Source organism: Stenella coeruleoalba (genome assembly GCF_951394435.1).
Source record: "Stenella coeruleoalba genome assembly, chromosome: 1".
In the NCBI taxonomy this organism is placed as follows: domain Eukaryota; kingdom Metazoa; phylum Chordata; class Mammalia; order Artiodactyla; family Delphinidae; genus Stenella; species Stenella coeruleoalba.
The window spans coordinates 178,698,819-178,720,127 of record NC_137169.1 but is presented as its reverse complement, the minus strand read 5'-3'; the positions used below and the strand labels follow the sequence as shown (position 1 = coordinate 178,720,127).

General features: G+C 32.5%; 1 protein-coding gene across 4 annotated transcripts in view; it reads left to right on the top strand.

Moving 5' to 3' along the window:
- RASAL2 (RAS protein activator like 2) overlaps positions 1-21,309 on the top strand; it is a 387,706-nt gene that overhangs the window by 124,125 nt on the left and 242,272 nt on the right. Inside the window, exon 1 of one of the 4 annotated variants that reach the window (XM_079903332.1) lies at positions 4,356-5,204. The exons of the other annotated variants lie outside the window; for them this stretch is intronic. Coding sequence (XP_079759458.1) covers positions 4,607-5,204 — 598 coding nt within the window. The 5' untranslated portion in view covers positions 4,356-4,606. Of the gene's footprint in view, positions 1-4,355; positions 5,205-21,309 lie in introns of those variants that run through there. 4 annotated transcript variants of the gene reach the window in all.

Genomic DNA, 21,309 nt, shown 5'->3' with positions numbered 1-21,309 from the left:
GCCTGATACATGGCAGGTACTCAATAACAATTTAAAATATGGCTCTATGTGAATATAAGTACTTGTATATTTATTTAGAGAATTCAGATGTTTCTTTTGACTTAGCAACAGAGTGGTTCTTAAAGCTGTGCTTTAAATATTACAGATTTCTATTAAGAAAATTAATAATAATTAGTTGATACTTGAGATGGCAGTAATGTTCTTGTTATGACACTTCAATCAGCAGCCAATTTTTATATTAGGATTCATAATGAATGTGGTAGCTCAGTGGCACTAGTGTCATTGTTTCTAATTTTAAAAATTATAAAACCTGTGAATATTTTCTTAAAAATTATGAATTCATTATATATATTTAATAAAATTCAGAAAATGAAGTGTCAAGTTGTCTTATATTCAGATGAAAGATAAAACTTGGAGAAATAACTAACATAAATGATGTTAGGCTTTCATAATGATAGAAGATAATTTGAAGCATTTGCCAAATCCACCTTTAGCCAACTGTGAGAGAGGTGAATCTCTTCATTTCTTTGATTATTCCTACTTAGAGACTGTCACTTCTTCAATCTATAGTTCTTTTGCTTTCTGATTTTGCTTGAATGTTTTTCTGTGCTGTTTATTATTTTCCATTTCCATATTCCTTAAATAGGGAAGTTTATGGTTAGAAGAATTGTAGTAGTTCCTTAGAAACTATGGCAGTTATTTTTATGTTACCTATTTAGTGTGTAAAAGTATTTTCTCATTTAACATTGAGTCTCTGAATTTTACAATGTTGGTTATGGGGCTCAAGTTCTACTCCTGTGGTGCAACTTTTCTCAAAATTGTAGTTTTAATTTAATTTTTCACTGAGGTATTTTAATAGGGTGATCTTGATTAAGTTCCCTCTCATGAAACCTGTGAAACTAGATACTTTGTTATATGTATTACTCAAAAGATACTCTGAAATAGTATTAATAATATTACATGTAATATTAATAATATTACATTATTAATAATAAAAATATCTTACAGACCCAAAGGAAGTAGTTTGAAATTTAAAAAAATTTTGCTTGTGTAATGTCTTATTTTGATGAAATTTCAAACCTATAGAAAATTTGCAGGCGTACAAGAAACTCCCATATACCGTTTACCTAGATTCAATAATTGTGTACAGTTTGCCCCATTTCTTTGGTCATATTTTATCTACCTTTACATGCATAGTTTTTTCCTTGAGTCATTTGAGAGTAAATTGGAAACATCATGACTCTAGATCCCTAAATACTTCAGTGTGAATTTCCTAAGAATTAGAACATTTTCTTTCATAATCAAAATCAGGAAGCTTAATGTTGGTATGGTTCTATTATCTAATCCATACTCCATATTAAAATATTGTCAATTGTCCCAGTAATGTTCTTTATAGCTTCTCCCCCCCCACTTTAGGATCAAATCCAAAATTATGCATTATTTTTAATTGTTTCTCCTTAGTCTCCTTTGATTTACAACAGTTCTATTGCCTTTCTCTGATTTTCTTGACCTTGACATTTTTGAAGCAAAGGATACAGTTATTTTGTAGATCTTCTTTAATTCAAGGTTATCTGATGCTACTTGTGATTAAATTTAGGTTATGCAATTTTTTTTTTTTTTTGGCAGGAAAAAATCACAAGCTATTCTTTCACAGTTCATCATATCAGGAGTTGCATAATATTGGTTTGTTCCAGTATTGGTACGTCTGTCTGTCTGTATGTATGTATTCATTCATCCATTCATTCATCCTCTTCAATGTATTTACTCCTTTCCTCAAGCCTAAAATACACAGAAAGTGCTTTCAAAATTGCTAACCCATTACACTGGATAAGTAAACTTACTAACTAGAGTACAGTATTTACAGTTTTTTAAGGTAAAATTTAATTAAGGAAAAATGCATAAATCTTAAGGGAACAGTTGGATGAATTTGACAAATAAACACACCCATACTCACATGTACATCAAGACTTAGAAAGTTTCCATCACCCCAGAAAGCTTCCTGGTGTCCTTTTCTTGTTAGTAATGCCTCTACCCCTGACAACTGCATTCCTGATTTTTTCCCCCATTGTAGATTAGTTTAGCCTGTTTTAAAACTCTGTCGAAATGGAATCATATGGTATGTGCTCTTTTGTGTCTAGTTTCTTTTGTTGGCATAATATCTGTGGTATTCATTCACATTGTTTTGTTATTAGTAGTTTATTCTTTTTATAGCTGAGTTGTATACCATTGTATGAAAACATCACAATTTGTTTATCCATTCTACTGTGATGGATATTTGGGTGGTTTTCAGTTTATGGGTATCATAAATAAAGCTGCTGTGAAGATTGAAGTACAAGTTTGTGTATTTTCATTTTTCTTAAGTGCCTGTGAGTGGAACTGATGTGCATTGGGTAGATGTGTGTTTATCTTTGTAAAAAAATTTTGTCACGTTTGTTCCATAGCAATTGTATCATTTCATACTAATTTTATTACTAATTATGAGATTTCTGGTTGCTCCACATCCTCACCAACGTCTGGTGTTATTAGCCCTTTAAGTGTTAGCCATTTTGGTGAATGTGAGTGATATCTCATTATGGCTTTAATTTGCATTTCTCTAAATCCTAATGAGGTTGAGTACGTTTTCCATATGCTTATTGACCATTCATATAGCTTTCTTTATGAAGGATTTGTTCAGCTCTGTCTGCCTACTTTTAAAAATTGGGTTTTCATTTTATTAATAAGTTGTAGGAGTTCTTTATATCTTGTGGTACAAATTGTGAGATGTTTGTATTGTGTATATTTTCTCCCATTTTGTAGGTTGCTTGTTGATTTCTTAATATGTCTTATTAGACATATTAAGGTTTTGATTTTTATGAATTCATATTTATTAATGTTTTCCTATCATTGTTATTACGTTTTGTACTCTAAGAAATCTTTGCTTACCTTCAGTTCACAAAAATATTCTCTTGTGATTTCTTTTACAAGCTTTATCATTTTATATTTTACATTTAGGTTTATTTTCCATCACAGATTAGTTTTTGTGGATTGTGTGATGTGCCACAAATAGAGATTAGAATTTAATGTTTATTGTTTTTCTCTTTATGCGGATTGACATTTCTAAGTATTTTTTTAAAACAAGGGAAAATTTTACAATTGTAATACACTCTAGTTTGATATATTATGCTTTTGGGAAAGCCAAGTTCTTCAAAACTTCTTTAATATAGAAATGTGTAAATTTATAGACTATATAAACAAATGAAGATGAGATTATTGCTTTATGATAATGGAAATAACGAGAACATTTTAATATGTTTCAAAGAATAGGTATGTTACCAACTTTACTATTTGGCAGTAGTAAGAAAGAGACGTAGTGTAAGAACTGTTTTTCATTGTATATATTCTACAAATAAATGGATGGTTTTTTAGTTTTCCACATGAAATCATCATTTTTTTATACAACTTGCGAAGTGATTTGATTGCCGTGTTATATCTCTTTTATTGGTGGTCTAAAGTCTGTCAGGCTTTCCATTCGAAACCCCTATTTTCAGGAGTTTATGAGCAGACAGTTGAAAAAAAATTAACCAGCCAAAAACTTGGCATTCATTATCTTGGTTCAATATAAGGTACTTGCTTTAACAAAATTTTAGGTAGTCAGCTCTTTTTTTTTTAACTTGTAAATAGCACAAAGAGGAATAAAGGAATTTATTTGGTTAAGTAGATAGGGAATATTTTTCCAGACAACTTATCCCAATTACATTTTCAAAGCAAACTTTTCCCTTCTAGAAATCATTTAAGTATGTACTTTCCTGTGTTCCAGTTTCCACAAGATGTTGCCTCAAGACTTTCCTTTTCCTTTGCTATAGTTCATAGCAAATATCCTCTATCCCTTTTTTTAAATCCATTTGTGCTTTTAAAATTCTCCCTAGTATGTTTACATTAAAAATAGCTTTATATTTTGACATTCTTTTGTCCATTTTTCCTCATCTTTGCAAATGCCTACTTGCACAAAACAGTATATGACTTTACCTATTAGTTTAAAAACAGTATTAACTTTGAGAGAAGTTGTGGTGTAAATAACAAGGATTTTCTTGAAATGCAAACTTTAAAAACTATTCTGAAGAGCTGTCACTTAGAGAGCAGGCTTTTAGGCAGATTTTTTTCTTCTTCTTCCGGAAAGTGTGGATGTCAGCTTGAGTACTTTCACAATCTGTTTTTAACCCAGTGTCATTCACATAGTGAACACTTAACTGCTATTGGTCCATAAAGGTGTTTGTGGCTTTTTTATCGCTTTCATTTCACTTCTCATTTTTTAAAAACACCATTTCCTGAAAACTCAGTGCAGAAATATAACGTACTGCAGGAAGCGAGATGATCTTCTTTTGCTGTATTATGAAGATAATTTGCTTCAGACAGGAGGTTTTTGGGTGCTTGCTGAAATTTCGGAGATCTGGGAAAATGGGGTAATAACATGACACCAGCTCTTAAGCAGCAACATCTGCTGTGGTTCAAAGCCGCACAAAGAAAGCTGCTTAAGCAGTTGAATGTTTTGGACTGCACGGACAAGTGTGGTTCAACTGCAAAGACTGCAGAGCAGTGGAAATTTAAAGTTTCGAGAAGTTGTTAAAAAATGGAGTCATGGAAGATGAGCATCTTTAGGAGACAAACATCACCGTGTCCTCCGAGCTATCGAAGATCTTTGTCAGAACCTGATTATGCACATTCAGAGATAGGAACAAGCGTAAAGAGTTATCCATGGTGTGGTCCAATGAAAAGCAAGAGGAAGAAAAATGAACAGGCTGTTTCCAATCTAGGAAAGCCACTGGGTGCTTATCAGTGGCAAACACATCCCAGCTTTAGGTGGAAAGGGGACAAAAGGGAGCAATTGCAAAATAATAAAGGAGGCTTGGATGAACCACAACAAGAGGTCCTGCCAAAGATGGTTGGGGATAATGTTTCTTCCTCTGCTAATGAGGTCCTTGGAACATCAGTGGAGAAGCAGAACCTGGTCAACACTCGGTCACTTCGGGTTCCATTCAGCAGATCTCTTTCAGAGCCAGAGCACCGCTGCAGTATCAGATTTGTTAGACGGTGGCCGACTTCAGTGGGGTCAATGGAGTCTGAGCAGCAGGGATATTTCATCCGTGGCATTTTCTCTACTCTTTCCAGTGGCTTCTCCAGGATGCTGAGTCTAAAAGGAGAATCAACCAATGAGCCAGTAAGAGAAGGTATATTGTAATGAATAAGGGGAAAGTGGGAGGGCTCAGATTTAATGACTGTTGGAATTTTAATATTTGTGTTTTATAATAAACCATTCTGTTTGCTCATTATAAACTAATTTACTTAATTAGTACAGTTTTTAGAAAGTAATAAACACTGTTTTAGAGACTCAATGAATGATAGTAATTAATAGTAAAAAATGGATTTAGAAGAAATTTTTTATTACATTATACTCTTGAACTCTATTTTGGGGCCTGTGTAAAACTATTTGTTTTGTTTTGTCTTTTACCCTTTTTCATCCCGTTGATCTACTTTTGTACATTAAATGCAATTTAGAGGGAGAAATTATCAAATCATCTTCTCCTGACAAAGTTGAGAATTAAAAGGCAGAATTTCTACTATTATCTCTTCATAAAAATTGACAAATGTTATTAGAGAGAACTATTTAGAGCTGAAGTGTATTGATAGCTTTTAATAAGTGGGGCTTTTGATTTGCTCATGTCATAGTAATACACAATTTGAATGTGGAAGCAGAAGATGCAAATCTTGAATATTTCTTTAGATGACAAAATAGAAATTCGTGTTTGATGCGTTTCAGATAAGAGTCTTCAACATTTAAAAAAACTCATTTAGGACTTGTTTAAATTTTAAAAAGTTTTATATTGAGATAGCATTTTAAACTACAAAAAGAACTTAAATTTTTATCTGATTGCCTTGGAAATGATTGACCTTATCTGATGAAGTATTCCAATTATGAGTTAGGACCTATGTTTGTTTTTTGTTTTTGAAAACCTTAACACTGAAACTTTTGAAAACCTTAACACTGAAACTTTACCTTATCTTTGTTATGAGATTGACCACATCAGCAGAAGTTTAAACTCTTTCTAAAACTGTGGGAATTGTTGAATAATTTTCTTATTGGAGTACAATTTAATTTCTTTAAAAATAATATAAGTGAAAAATTGAGTAATTTTTCAAATATATTTGTGCCAGAAATTCAGTATTTCTCCTAAACCTTGTCCTCCCTTAGATTTCCCTTTGCCCGATGAGTTTTAATTATACTATTAAGTAAATATGTTTTCTTCCCACCCTTGACTTATAGATAATTACCAAAAGAATAAAGTCTTTCTTGATGTGCCTCTATTAACATTCCGCTAAAATTTTTGAAAGGCTAGGTTGTTGCATTTCCTTGGATACTAGTATGTCTATTTCCTTTCCAGGTGATCATAGGATGATCTAAGTAAAGGAGCATCAAAGGAAATAAAGAGTTTAAAAGAAATTCTTAGAATCAGTGCCTCTCAGTGGTTAACATGTATACATTTGACTAAAGAAATCTATAGGTTTTTGAGGTTTTTTTGGTATTTGTATTTACAAACATTTTTGGACTTTCGTAGTTAACTTTCAGTTTTTAGCAACTATGCCAACCTATTGGTAGCCCACTTATGTGTGAGGTGCTCTGAGAATGTGTCCCTGCTTCTTACACATTTATGGTCTACTTAAAGTGATATAAAATATTCTATATTTATTACTTCATAATACCTTATACATTCTAATCATATAATAATTATGCAAATGGAGGCTTAAACAGAGTTTAAGGTGCTATTGTAAGGGATTTCGGGTCCAGGAAGTAAAGAACAGTACATAGTGTTCCTACCAGTCAGATCAGCAGTTTTTATTTAGCAGTAACTATGATATCTCCTAAGTGCTTCACTAATGGAGAGTCAAGCTCTTAAGGCAGAAATATACTGTTTAATACAAAGACTGGAGCTAGTTCTTGTGTAGAGATTTCCTTTTCTCTTTGGGCGGTAGCTTCTACCCAGCCTAGCGTCTACGTAAGTGGTTTTCTAACTTTCTGCAGTTGTGAACCTTTCTTCATTTCTCATTCCCCACAGGGGAAAGAATACATTGATCCAGGAGACCTGAATTCTACTTCCATCTATGCCAATTCTCATTTTTGAAATTTAATCTCTGAATTTCTGTTTACACTTTTATGGGGTAGTAATTTCTTTCTTACAAAGTGATAAATGAAATTTGGAAACACTATGTAAATTATAGTTTATGTAGCATTTATTCACAAATGCTGTGTGAGTAGAACGTGTTCTTATTAGAGTTGCTATTATAGTATTATGGCAAGGTGTGAAATTATTAAAATATAGATGTCTTTAAGAAAATCAATATACTTTAAAATTTGAAACCCACTAGTGTTTGTTACTTTTCTTGTTTGATAGGAATTGCAGCATATGAGGGGCATTAAATAATATAGTATGTATTTAAAACATTTAAAATAGCGTTTGGCACATAGCGGTTGTTCAGTATATATATATATATATATATATATATATATATATATATATTTTATTTTTTTAATGTGTTTTCAGTCAAAATGTTTTTTTCCATTTTTTTGAAGTATAGTTGATTTACAGTGTTCAGTATATATTTGATATTGTTTCTATTAAGAAAGTGAACTTATAGGGATATAGTTTTAAAAAAATAGGAAAGAGAAAGAGGATACCTGATCATTGAATTTGTTATAATTACCAAACGTAAATAAATTGTAATGTGCTAGTCTTAAATTCTGTGAATCTGAATCTGTTCTGAGCATGTGTATGTCTGAGTATATATAAGTAACAATTCTTTGTGTCGTAGCTGAATACAGTTAATCTCATGCTTAAAGCAATGAAATATACCATACTCAGGATTACTAACCAATTGAAGAGGTAAAAGCTCAGAGGTTTCACTACTGTACTATGTTTAACCCTCCAGCTATACAGTATGTATTCCTTCACCTGCTACAATATAAAAAATAAAACTTGTGCTTCTTATAGCTAAAAGTAATTCCAACTGCTTTGGGCCCATGTCTAATGGTGTCTCCATGCTTGCAATAGTGGAAATAAATTGAAACACCCAATAAAAGAGGATTAACTAAACAGATTATGACATATAAAATCAACAGAATACCATATAGTCTACATAACTGTCACTTATTAGCTGTGTGAAACTCAGAAGAAACTATAAAATATAAATATACATGGGATGTAAACTATATATATCCCATGTGTATAACACTTAAAAGGAGGATTACTGGGAAGCAATTTTATTCCTAAATTATTTTTCTTCCTCTGTCAGTAGGTATAGATAGGACTGAAAGCTTAAATAAAAAAGTAGGAAAAGAAATTAAATATACCTTATGTAGTTCTCCTTTCTGGTTACAGTTAATATGTTGTCTTTATCTATAATGTCATAGTAATAACAATATCCTCTCTCCCCGTGTTACATTTTTAAAGACCTCCTAACTTAGGAATTAGAAGGCTTTACTTTTTTCTTCAAGATAATTTTCTTTTAATAGTCTCATTCAAATTTAATCAACTTATTAATAAAAAATCTAATTCAAAAGGGCCTTACACATTAAATCAACAGACACTGCTCTTGGTACTGGGAACACAGCACATTATTTAATTAAGTAACTGGTGACTTCCTCACTTATTCTAGGGAGTCAGTACCTAAATTAGAAAAAAAAATAGAGTACTCAGTTCATAAGATGTACATATAATACCTCAGATCTTGTCTGTCTATTTGCTTTATATCGTAATGAATTAAAAGAGACCTCTTTGCAAAATGCAGAGAAATATGTTCCTTTCCTGCCATTTCTCCTAAGAATCATTGCATTTCAGTATGCATAACCCCTACCCAGCTAGCAGTTTGTCACTCATCTGTTGCTTTTAAGCTGTCTTGCAGCTGTCAGTCCCACGTTTTGTCACTTATGATATTTATGATGTCTATTGTTAAGCAACTTTGAAGTTAATAAATATATTTTTAAAAACGTAGGCAATGAACTTTAATAATTTATGCTATTTACATGTAACTTTATTGTATTTAAAATTATCCAACATATCAGTATAATTCTTCTGTTTTTAAATAAATGTATTCTGGGTGTATTAGTCTGCAAGAGCTTCTATAACAAAATACCACAGACTAGGTGGCTTAAAAAAACAAATGTATTTTCTCACAGTTCTGGAGGCTAGGAGTCTAAGATCAAGGTGTGGTTGGGCTGCTTTCTCCTGAGGCTTCCTCAGCTTGTAGACTGGGCTATCTTCTTGTATTATCACTTGGCCTTTACTCTGTGCACAGGCAACTCTATTGTCTCTGTCTCTTCTTAAAGGGACACCAGTCCTATTAGATTAGGGCCCCACCCTTATGACCTCATTTAACCTTAATGACTTCCTTAAAGGCCCACAGTCACACTGGGGCCTAGGGCTTCAACATACGAACTTCAGGGTCACACAGTTCAGTCCATAACATCAGGGAACAAAGGTCTCATCAATTATGAGGTCATTAATGCAATATACTAGCATAAATTTTAAAATGTTATATGACATAGTCATATATATGCTCAAACTTAAAATAATTTGTTATGAAGTTAAGTAGCTTTAGAGAAAAATAGGCTATGTCACTTTAAATTTGTCTTATTTTTCTCATTGTATATGTATATTTTTAAAATGGTTATAAACAGTGTAAGTTGTATTCCTTTTTTTCATTTAAGACTATTTCATATACATTCCCGTCTATTGACCAATAATAATGTTGAGGATGTGGGATACTCTGCTAATCTATTACATTGAAATGTTGAAGTAGGCTCTGTTGGACACTTCAGTTGTTTATAGTTTTTTTCCATTACAGTTTCTCCTTATGGATATGTGCCCCACCCCCCTTTCCCCGATTTGGCTTATTTCTTTGGGGGTATACTAGGAATGATTATACTGCAGAATATGACTATCTCGTAGCTCATTATATATTATAAGATTTTCCACTAGAAAGATATAACACATTAATAATGCCCATAACAATTTATGAGTACAATTTCCCCCCATGACTTTACCAAATCTGGGCTTAAGCATTGCTTTATTATAGTTCTGTGATTTGTGTTTTACTCATAGCATAGAATGAGGAAAAAGAAAAGATCTTTAGAGTTGGATGAGTAGGTTCAGGTTTTTGCCCATGCGGTTGTCTAGTTTTATATGACTGAGAAAGTTTCACATAACCTTTCTGAGCCTCCATTTTCTCATCAGTAAAGTGTGGAATGGTGATAACATCTTGTAGGGTTATTATAAATAGTAACTGAAACAAGATATCTAGCTCTTATTAGGTACTTAGTTAATAACATTTTTATGATTATTAGTTTAATAGGTATATAATATTACTATTGTATTTTTATTTTATTAGTGAAGTGGTATATTTTTCTGTAAAATAGTTTATATTTGTAATATAATATTTGAGTATTTTTCACATAGACCCTCTTGTTTCTTTTGACTATCAAGTGGAATCTGAGTATATGTAGCAATATTTCATTTATTTTCAGTTACTCTACATTGTAGCTTTTAAAATCATTTACATTTATCCCAGATATTTCTGTTTTCACACAAAATTTGTGCAGTTTAAAAGACTTATTCAAACCTTAAAGCATGTTTGTGATCCTTCTTCATTTCTTGACTATTTAGAAAATTTATCTTAACAGTTAGTACAAATATATCCTTATAGCTAATTATTTTAAAAATTTGTTTTGCTAATGCTTAATTATATTCTATCTGGGATTGATTTAGTTGTATGAAGTGAGGTATAGAGATAATAAGCAAATTATTTGTAACTTAAAACCTTTGTAACAAATTATTTCTTTCTACATGATTTCAGTATGTGTTTAAAATATTCTTTTTTATTAAAAATTAAAAAAAACTGAAGTATAGTTTTTTGGTGTTTTTTTTGCTGCGTTGGGTCTTTGTTGCTGTGTGCAGGCTTTCTCTAGTTGCGGTGAGTGGGGACTACTCTTCATTGCGGTGCACGGGCTTCTCATTGCGGTGGCTTCTCTTGTTGTGGAGCACAGGCTCTAGGCACACAGGCTTCAGTAGTTGCAGCATGCAGGCTCAGTAGTTGTGGCACGCGGGCCCTAGAGCGTGCGGGCTTCAGTAGTTGTGGCTTGCGGGCTCTAGAGTGCAGGCTCAGTAGTTGTGGTGCACAGGCTTAGTTGCTCCGCAGCATGTGGGATCTTCCTGGACCAGGGATCAAACCCATGTCCCCTGCATTGGCAGGTGGATTCTTAATCAGTGCGCCACCAGGAAAGTCCCTAAATTGAAGTATAGTTGATTTACAATGTTAGTTTCTGGTATAAAACAAAGTGATTCACTTTTATATATATATATTGCTTCCATGTCTTGGCTATTGTAAATAGTGCTGCTGTGAACATTGGGGTGCATGTATCTTTTTGAAATAGAGTTTTCATCTTTTCTGGACATATGCCCAGGAGTGAGATTGCAGGGTCATATGGTAACTCTATTTTTAGTTTTTTAAGGAAACTCAATACTGTTTTCCATAGTGACTGAACCAATTTACATTCCCACCAACAGTGTAGCAGGGTTCCCTTTTCTCCACACCCTCTCCAGCATTTGTTATTTGTAGACTTTTTAATGATGGCCATTCTGAGCAGTGTGAGGTTATACCTCATTGTAGTTTTGATTTGCATTTCTCTAATAATGATGTTGAGCATCTTTTCATTTGCCTATTGACCATCTGTGTATCTTCTTTGGAGAAATGTCTACTTAGGTCTTTTACCCATTCTTTGATTGGGTTGCTTGGTTTTTTGTTATTGAGTTGTATGAGCTGTTTGTATAGTTTGGAAATTAAGTCCTTGTTGGTTGCATTGTTTGCAAATACTTTCTCCCAGTCCATAGGTTGTCTTTTCATTTTGTTTATGATTTCCTTTGCTGTGCAAAAGCTTATAAATTTGATTAGATCCCATTTGTTTATTTTTGCTTTTATTTCTATTGCCTTGGGAGACTGACCTAGGAAAACACTGTTATGATTTATGTCAGAAAATGTTTTGCCTATGTTCTCTAGTAGGAGTTTTATGGTGTCATGTCTTATATTTAAGTCTTTAAGCCATTTTGAGTTTATTTTTGTGTATGGTGTGAGGGAGTGTTTTAACTTCATTGATTTACATTTACATTACACCACTTGCTGAACTGACTTTCTTTCCTCCGTTATATATCCTTGCCTCTTTTGTCAAAGATTAATTGCCCATAGGTGTCTGGGTTTATTTCTAGGCTCTCTATTCTGTTCCTTTAATTCATATGTCTGTTTTTGTGCCAATACCACGCTGTTTTGATTACTGTAGTATTGTCTGAAATCTGGGAGGGTTGTGCCTCCAGTTTTGTTCATTTTTCTCAGGATTGCTTTGGTAATTCTGGGTCTTTTATTCTCCCATATAAATTTTAGGATTTTTTTTGTTCTAGTTCTGTGAAAAATGTCATGGGTAATTTGATAGGGATCACATTAAGTCTGTAGATTGCTTTGGGTTGTATGGCCATTTTAACAATATTAATTTTAAGAAAATTAATTCTTCGAATCCAAGAGCATGGGACATCTTTCCATTTCTCTGAATCATCTTCAGTTTCCTTTAGCAGTGTTTTGTAGTTCTCAACATGTAAGTCTTTCACTGCTTGGTAAGGTTTATTCCTAAATGTTTTATTTTTTTGATGTGACTTTAAAAGGGATTCTTTTTTTACTTTCCCTTTCTGATGTTTCATTGTTAGTGTAAAGAAATGCAGCAGATTTCTATGTGTTAATCTTGTATCCTGCTACCTTGTCAAATTCATTTATCAGTTGTAGTAGTTTTTGTGTGGAGACTTTAGGGTTTTCTATATATAGTATCATGTCATCTGCATATAATGACAATTTTACCTCTTTCCTTCCAGTTTGGATGCCTTGTATTTCTTTTTTCTTATCTGATTGCTGTGGCTAGGACTTCCAGTACTGTGTTGAATAGAAGTGGTGAGAGTAGGCATCCTTGTCTTATTCCAGATTTTGCCAGGAAGGCTTTCAGCTTTTCACTGTTGAGTATTATGTTGGTTGTGGGTTTGTCATAAATAGCTTTTAGTATGTTGCGATATGTTCCTTCTATACTTACTTTTGTAAGAGTTTTTAATCATGAATCGATGTTGAATTTTATCAGATTCTTTTTCTGCATCTATTGAGATGATCGGGGGGTTTTTGTCTTTTCTTTTGTTGATGTGGTGTATCACACTGATTGATTTGTGTATGTTGAAACATCCTTGTGACCCTGGGATGAATTCAACTTGATCGTGGTATATGGTCTTTTTTATGTGTTATTGGATTTGGTTTGCTAATATTTTGTTGAGAATTTTTGCATCTATATTCATCAAAGATATTGGCTTGTAATTTTCTTTTTTTGGTAGTGTTTATATTTAAAATATTCTGAATGTCTCTATGTCTGTTTTTAAATGTTCCCTGGAATTTCTCTTATTTCACAGATTTTTCTATTTCTAGAAGCAATAAGGTGTTTTTCTTCCTGCAAAATGAAATAGCCTTTTCTCCAATTATAAAAGTAAAAAAAAATTTTCTGTTTAAAATTTATGCATAACCTATCTGATTCTCTATTTTCTTTACGATAAAATAGAGCTAGTATTACAAATGTCATGAAGTTATTATAAGGATTAAATCAGATAGTATGTGTCAAGCACATTACCTAACTTATAGTAAGAGCTCAATTAATGGTTTAAAATAATAATAATGCTGTATGTTCATGAAGATACACCTTGGAATCTTTTTTCAGTAGACTTAATAAATAAAAATGTTCCAATCTTAGTTATATATTTATAAATCAGTTTTGTCTAAGTGTTATTTTCTAAATGTGTTCTTAAATTCTGGGAATACTTTACTTTAGCTTCCTGTTTGCTAACTGTTTAATTAATAGAAGAACTATTGCAATTTTTTACAGTATGTAGTCTTCCCAATCAAGAGCACCACGTGCGTGTGTGTGTGTGTGTGCGTGTGTGTGTGTGTGTGTGTGTGTGTGTATACACTTCCATTTGTTCTTGGCTTCTTTAATTTTTTCCATTGGAATTTTGCATATTATTTTTAATAAGAGAAAAAAATTAACCTTCAAATATTATTATACTTATGATTGGGCTCTGTTTTTATTGCATATATTACAGTTAATTTTAAAGATGGTAAGGAGGTACATTGATCTTTATGGTGAGCTCTAGTTTATTACTGATTAATTATTTGATATTTAAAATCACCTTATTTTTGAAGCAGAATATTTTAGTGAAAAGATTGGTCTTTGGAGACATAAAAACCTGTTTTCAAACTCTTTTTATGTCATCTATTTGCTAAGTAATTCTTGGTGAGTTTGTTTGACTTTTTTGAGCCTTAATTACCTTCCTCATATTTAAAATAAGGACAATATCTATATTGAAAGATTATTAAAAAGCAACGTAATGCAGTTGTCAAGAATCTGAGGTTTTCTTTACAGATATTTGGGATGTAAACCTGGCTTTAAAGAGAATAATTAACACCAACTTTAGGATATACCTTTGCTGGGGAGAACTAAGCAGACGTGAAGGGAAGGAATGCATAGGTTGATGTAAGTCACTGGTATTGTTTTCATTAGGGGTTGAATTATGGTTTTACCAATATATGTTGCGGTACAAATAAGGAGATAAATGGATGAGTTGATTAATTTACAAATCAGGCCATGCATGACTCCTTAATAATAATAGGTCATGAATGAAGAATGATAATTAAAGTGATTAAAGATATTCTTAAATTCTGCCTCTACCACTCGTTAGTAATGTGACCTTAGGCAAATTACTTTATCTCCCTAAGCCTCAGTTTCCTTATTTGTAAGATGAAGTAATATCTACTTTGTATGTTGTTGTGAGGGTCAAATGAAAGGGGATGTGTAAAGTTCATAGCATGTGCTCATCAGATAGTAAGAGCTCAATAAGTTAATACTCAGTGGTTTGTTGGAGGCAGCAAGCAGAAGCCAGTTTTGTGCATCTGTTCCCAATTCCCATAGTGACATGGCAATGATAGCTTTAAATTAGACATGGTGGGACTATTTATACTCCAGAACTGTTACAGATCAGAGAGGGGTGGTGGTTGGGGTGATGGTGGTGTTTCAGGAGCCGCAGTGTTAAATGTTTAACAACAACCACTGTTAACTCCTGTTATTATTTAAATATTTAGAGTTAATAACTAGCATTATTGAAGAAAATATGATTTTGACTCTAGAAATAAATATGCTTTTTCTCACATGAAGAACTTTTATATTTGATATTCTATAGTATCAATTAAAGTTGAATACTGAGTTGTTATTAAATGCCTTATTGTCATCTACTGAGATCTATTTTTTTTATCATTCTTTTTCTATTATTTTACTAACATTGAAAGTCTAGGATAAGCTATGTATGGTGGATAATTGGTTTGAGGTATTTTTTGCTGAGGTATGTTAGCCCTTTTTTTTTTTTTGTAAGTCATCTGTAACTATGTTTCTCTTTGAGATTGCACAGTAATTTTTTAAATCTTATTTTGAGTGATTTTGTGGTCAAAACTATGTATTAGTTTTTAGCCCCTTGAATAAAGTATAATCCTTTTCTGAATATTAGAATGATATATAATACTTTGGAAATTATCTCTAGTGAATTCATTCATGGTGCCTTAATTATTCAGTGATATTTTTAAAAAGGTGATTTAATATTTTGCATTCCCTATTATTGATAATTGTTTTTCTACCTCTTGTTTCACTTTGGTGCTTTCTGTTTTTAAATTATGTTCACGTAAATTTTCAGTATATTAATATGTGCTAAGTAAAATAACCTCCAACATTAATAAAAATTTTCATTTATTTTTGCCTCATATTTAAGTAAATCCAATTAATATAAATGCAGCTAATTATTAGGTATAATCAATAAAAAGAACTTGCTTGAATATTTTAGTTTATTTCCCTCAATGAATTTGTATCAAATGCTTCAATGAGTCTATTCTTTTTTAAAATTTTTATTTATTTTTTTTATTGATTTACAATGTGTTAATTACTGCTATACAGCAAAGTGATTCAGTTATACATATACATACATTCTTTCTTATTTTCAACGAATCTATTCTTGAAAGTAGAATTTTCTTGTCCTTTTTGTCTCATGCTTAAATGATCAGATTTCACTCTTTCCATGTGGTTATGTAATTTCTGAGCAATCTGAATAATAAAATGAAAAAAATATGTGCTTTATATGCAAAGACTTTCCTTAACAAATAACTGGTTTGATTTTCTTATCTAAAACAAAATAGTTTAACTTAAATTCATCAAGTCAGTAAGTAAATCGATAAACTTATAGAGAGCCAGCATCCTAAGGAATAAAATCTCCTGGCTATTTATTTATTTATCTAAAATATCCTAGTGTGTTTTCAAAAAAAAAAAAATTATTCAGCTGTTATCCCACCTTCTCCTGGCCGCCAGTATCTTTTTTCATGCTCATTTTGTAGAAATTTAAGGTAGAGAGCCATTGATTATCAAACCCTTAGATAATCAGAAGATATTCTTTACTGAGATATTAGGTCCAAATGGTAGTTAATGGTGACATCAACCATATAGCAGTTTTTCTAGTCTATGCCCAATAATCTTGAGTGCTGAGCTACCTCTAACCTTGAATAGAATTTATCACTTCATAGGTATGTAATCTGGACCTGTCTTTCAGCGTTAGAATTTGTTGATAATCTCAGTTTCCAAAATCAGAGATTCTAATTTTTGACATAAGCTGAAAGCTAGTAGAATTCTCAATAACCATTCTAAAACTTGCTTAGTCATCCAAGTAATAATATATTTTTTTATATACTTGCAGCGGGGTCATTTTTTGCTCCTTAAGCCTATAAAGATTAGTAATTCCTTAGTTTTCAGTTGCTCATAGTTTTCCAGTAAAGTCTTAACAAGCAAAGTAAAGCAAAAAGAAAAAAAATCAGAAAGAATTTGGTTTTAAATATTGTGATTAATAGTTTATTTCACTGGTTGGAACTTTATGTTGTGACTTTCACCAAACACTAGGATCTCTGGCATTTACCTTGGAGCAAAATTAACCTGTGGCTTTTTATATTGGGCTCTGATACCTTAATGTAACTGGATCCAGATCTTCCATTCTTTATTGACTTCCTTCATTTTTTCTTCATCACCAGCCGCTGAGGATGATACAGAAAGGAATATAGCCCATTATCCATACTCCACACTACTTTACAACATAGTGAAGAGGCAGATATGTAAACAGATAAATAATAGTCCCTGAGAAGATGTCATTTGAAATAGATTTGGATGAATAAAAGTCTCCCAAGTTAAGTAAAGGAGTTAGGGGTATTCTAGACAGAGGGAACAGTGTGAAAGCCAGGAGTACATCTAGGGAATGGTGAGAAGTTCGCAAGGTAAAAAGTGTAGAGTATGTGAAGATGAGTAGATGTGACTGGAAAGGACAGTGGAGGGTCATTGTTTGAAGCATTCTATGCTGAGTACCAAGCTAAAGTTTGAACAGATATTTTAAAGTAGGAGATAAGCAGGAAGATAATTTTATGTTAGCATGGAGGGTGGACTAATGATGGAGAGATACAATTAAATTGTGCCAGAATGAGACATGATAAAAGCCTAAATTAAAGTGTTGATAATGACTGAGGGTAGAGACTTAAAAAGACTTTTCTGAGGTAGATTGACAGAATATGAAGAATAATGCAAAAGACAAATAGGAATCAATAGTAACAAATTTTGTAGATTTGGAAAATGGTGTCCCCTTTAACTAAATTTGAGAATAAAGCAGAACAAGTTCGTAGGGGAAGTCAGTGAACATGTGTTCAGTATTTTCTATATGCTTGGTTTTTCAACCTCCGGGTACTTTATATGCATTTATCTGGTTTAACCCTCTGAATAATCCTGTGAGGTAATTATTCTCATTTTAAAAGTAAGGAAGTAGAGGCCCAGAAAGGTTTAGTTACTTCCCTTAGACTATGCAGCTAAGTGGTGTCTCAGCTAGGTCCAGGTCTCTCTGACTTCAAGCTCCTGTTCTTACCCTCCATTTTGTGATGTGATGTTTGAGAGTTTTTCAAAAACCTGGGAATAGCTGTCCAATGAGCATTGAGGAATAAAGGGGCAGGAGTTCAAAAGTAGAGACCAGGTCCCATATGAAGATATACAAGGATGTTGAAGTCACAGGAGAGTATGAAATCACTCAGTGGAGGATGTAGTGTGAGGGTAATGAGTGTGTCAAGACTAGCACCCTGACCTTGGCACATCCGGCTATCTTACTCCAGGCTAACCAGAGTCTATTAGCAGAGCCACTCAACTTTTACAGTTATAGACTTGGAGTTAACCTATCGTGGTGGCAAGTTTAACATTCTTACTTTTATACCCCACACAACTTATTTATTTAACAGCTTATTGAGATATAGTTCACATGCCATACAAATTACTCATTTAAAGTTACAACTCAATTGGGTTTTTTTGAATTGTGGTAACATGTACATACCATAAAGTTTACCATTTTACCATTTTAAACATTTTATTTTTTAACAGTTTTAAGTGTGGGGTTCAGTAGAATTAAGTACATTCACATTGTTGTGCAGCCATCACCACCATTCTTCTCACAGTATTTCATCTTTCTAAACTGAAACTCTGTATCCATTAAACAAATACCTCCCTATTCTTCTCTCTCCCCAGCCCCTGGTAACACCATTCTCCTTTCTGTCTTGATGAATTTGACTACTCTAGGTATTTCATGTAAGTGGAATCACACAATATTTGCCCTTTGGTACAATTTAGTTGTTTTTAGTATATTCATGGTGTTTTGCAGTCACACGGCAATCAATTTTATAACATCAAAAAGAAACCCTGTACCTATTAGCAATCACTTCTCAAAGCACCCCCTTCTCCCCCTGCCATAGGTAACCACTAATGTGCTTTGTGACTATAAATATGCCTTTAGATTTCATATAAATGGAATCACTCAATATATAGCCTTTTGTGTATCGCCTCTTTTACTTAGCATAACGTTTTCAAGGTTCGTCCATATTGTAGCATCTATGAGCGCTTCTTTTAATGGCCAAGTAATATTCTCTTATATGGATATATCACATTTTATTTATGTATTCACCAGTTGATGGACATTGAATTGTTTTTACTTTTTGGATATTATGAATTATGCTGCTTTGAACATTCATGAACAAGTTTCTACGTGGACATGTTTTCATTTCTCTTGGGTATTTACCCTTCTATTTTTGAAGGACACATCCTGCGTCCAAGATAATGGATTAGTGTTTTGAGACTTTAAGTTACATTTAGTTTCCCATCTTTTATCTAAACATGTAACAATTTTGCCATTTTATTTGTGTGTTATATCTGTATATTTACTCAATAAATATTTGTATAAGGTATTTATAAGATTCTAGTCTTAATTGAATACTTTCAGTAATTGGCAATTTCCTACATGGCATATCCTACAATTACTTTCAGTAACTGGCAATTTCCTACATGTGTAATGAAAACATAAACGTAAGTATGTTTTTAGTTTAGTGTGATCTAGAGTTTTCTTTTGGTAGCTTGACTGTAATGAACATGGTGATTTGTCTTCATTGCCAGGATGATTGTCATGTTTTTATCTGCCTGAGGCAGTTTTCATTTAATTTCTCATGCTCAAGGTCGGTATATCTTTCTGAGGAAGCAAAGAGAAGAGTAAAATGAGTAATGACTCTGAATCTATGATTATGAAACCTCATCCATATGAGTATACAGGTTCGTAGTTACTGAGCTTTAGTCAGTAAACCACAGGCATTTTTCCTGTCATTTCTTGTGAATTTTCTCATTGAGATATCCTTAGTTTCTTTTTCTCTTAGTTTATTTCTGGATTCAATGATGATTATTCATTTGCCTTTACAAAACAGAAATCCTGTGTTGTATCCATGTTTTTAGACATTGTCACCAAAATGTCAAAGTAATTTGAAGCTTAAGGGATACCAATTTAATTATAATTTAGCACAGTATAAAACCATAACCATGGTGAAAATAAAGGATATTTTGAATGCTATGTGTGTGGTTTGTTGTTCTGGAGAAAAGTGGTATCTGGTGGCAAGAACATAAGAGTTGTTGTCAGCATTTGTGGGTTTATTCTCAGATCCAAGCTTTTTTTTTTGAAGAGAGAGACTATGCTTGGTATATGTTTAGTACAGTGCTTTATATACTGTAAATACATTGTAACTAGTGAAGATTTTATACTGTTGGCAGAATAATATACGACAACTTACCGATAGTATAGGTAAAATAATGATAACTGTCATGGGTACTTTGTGATTCCATTCTTTAAGCTGTCTTCAAGAAAAACATGATTAATATTCCTAAGTACTAGTGATGGTATTTTAAGCAACTTATAAAGAACATTTTTTTTCAAAGTATTTAGACATTACTCTCCCCAAGGGACTGCTCAAAATTCTACCTAGTAGAACTCATCCATTTCACAGAATTACTTTCCAGAATCTCAGAGTAAGAAACATGCTTTAAGATTGTGTGATGATTCTAATATGTGGAGACGAGGCACTGACATTCTAGTATTTAAGTTTTATTTACCTCCATCCTCTTGACAGCCTCCTAAACCAAGGGTTTTAAAAAATAAGCCTTCTTGTATTACTACTGGTCCTTGAGCTGGATGGAGGTGTTGTGCCCTTAAAATAAGATACTAAAGATCTCTTTCATTGAAAGATCTCTTTCATTGAAAGATCTCTTTCATTGTTCTAATTTAACAACATTGTTTTAAAATTAAAGTGCGAGACATCAAGCACAAGGAAAAATTCTGAAGAAAGAATAGTTTACAATTTATAAATAAAATTTTAAAATAGAATGAATTTATGAATACACCTGAATATCTAGGTGTTGATAATCATGCTTCCTTCTGGAGTGCTATGTATTTAGAACTTACATATCCTAAAGGAGTATTATTGATATAAATCTTGTCTGTCCTTGGTATAAAATGCAGAGTGCTGAGTAACTGTATTAAAGAATAAAGTGCTCTCTATGTACAGACATCAAAAGATCTCCGAGCTGTTTTGCAACAGAAGTACTGTATATTTTGGGGGTTCTTTGTAGTTTTCAAACCCTATCACATGTGTTATTTGATAAGTACATTGTGGAGAAAGTAGTAAGTTCACTTTATTATGGGGAAAAACACTTTATATATGGAGATAAATATTGTATTTCCAGAAGGAAGCTCTTTCCTCTTAAAAATGTGGCTGTGGATTTGAAATTGA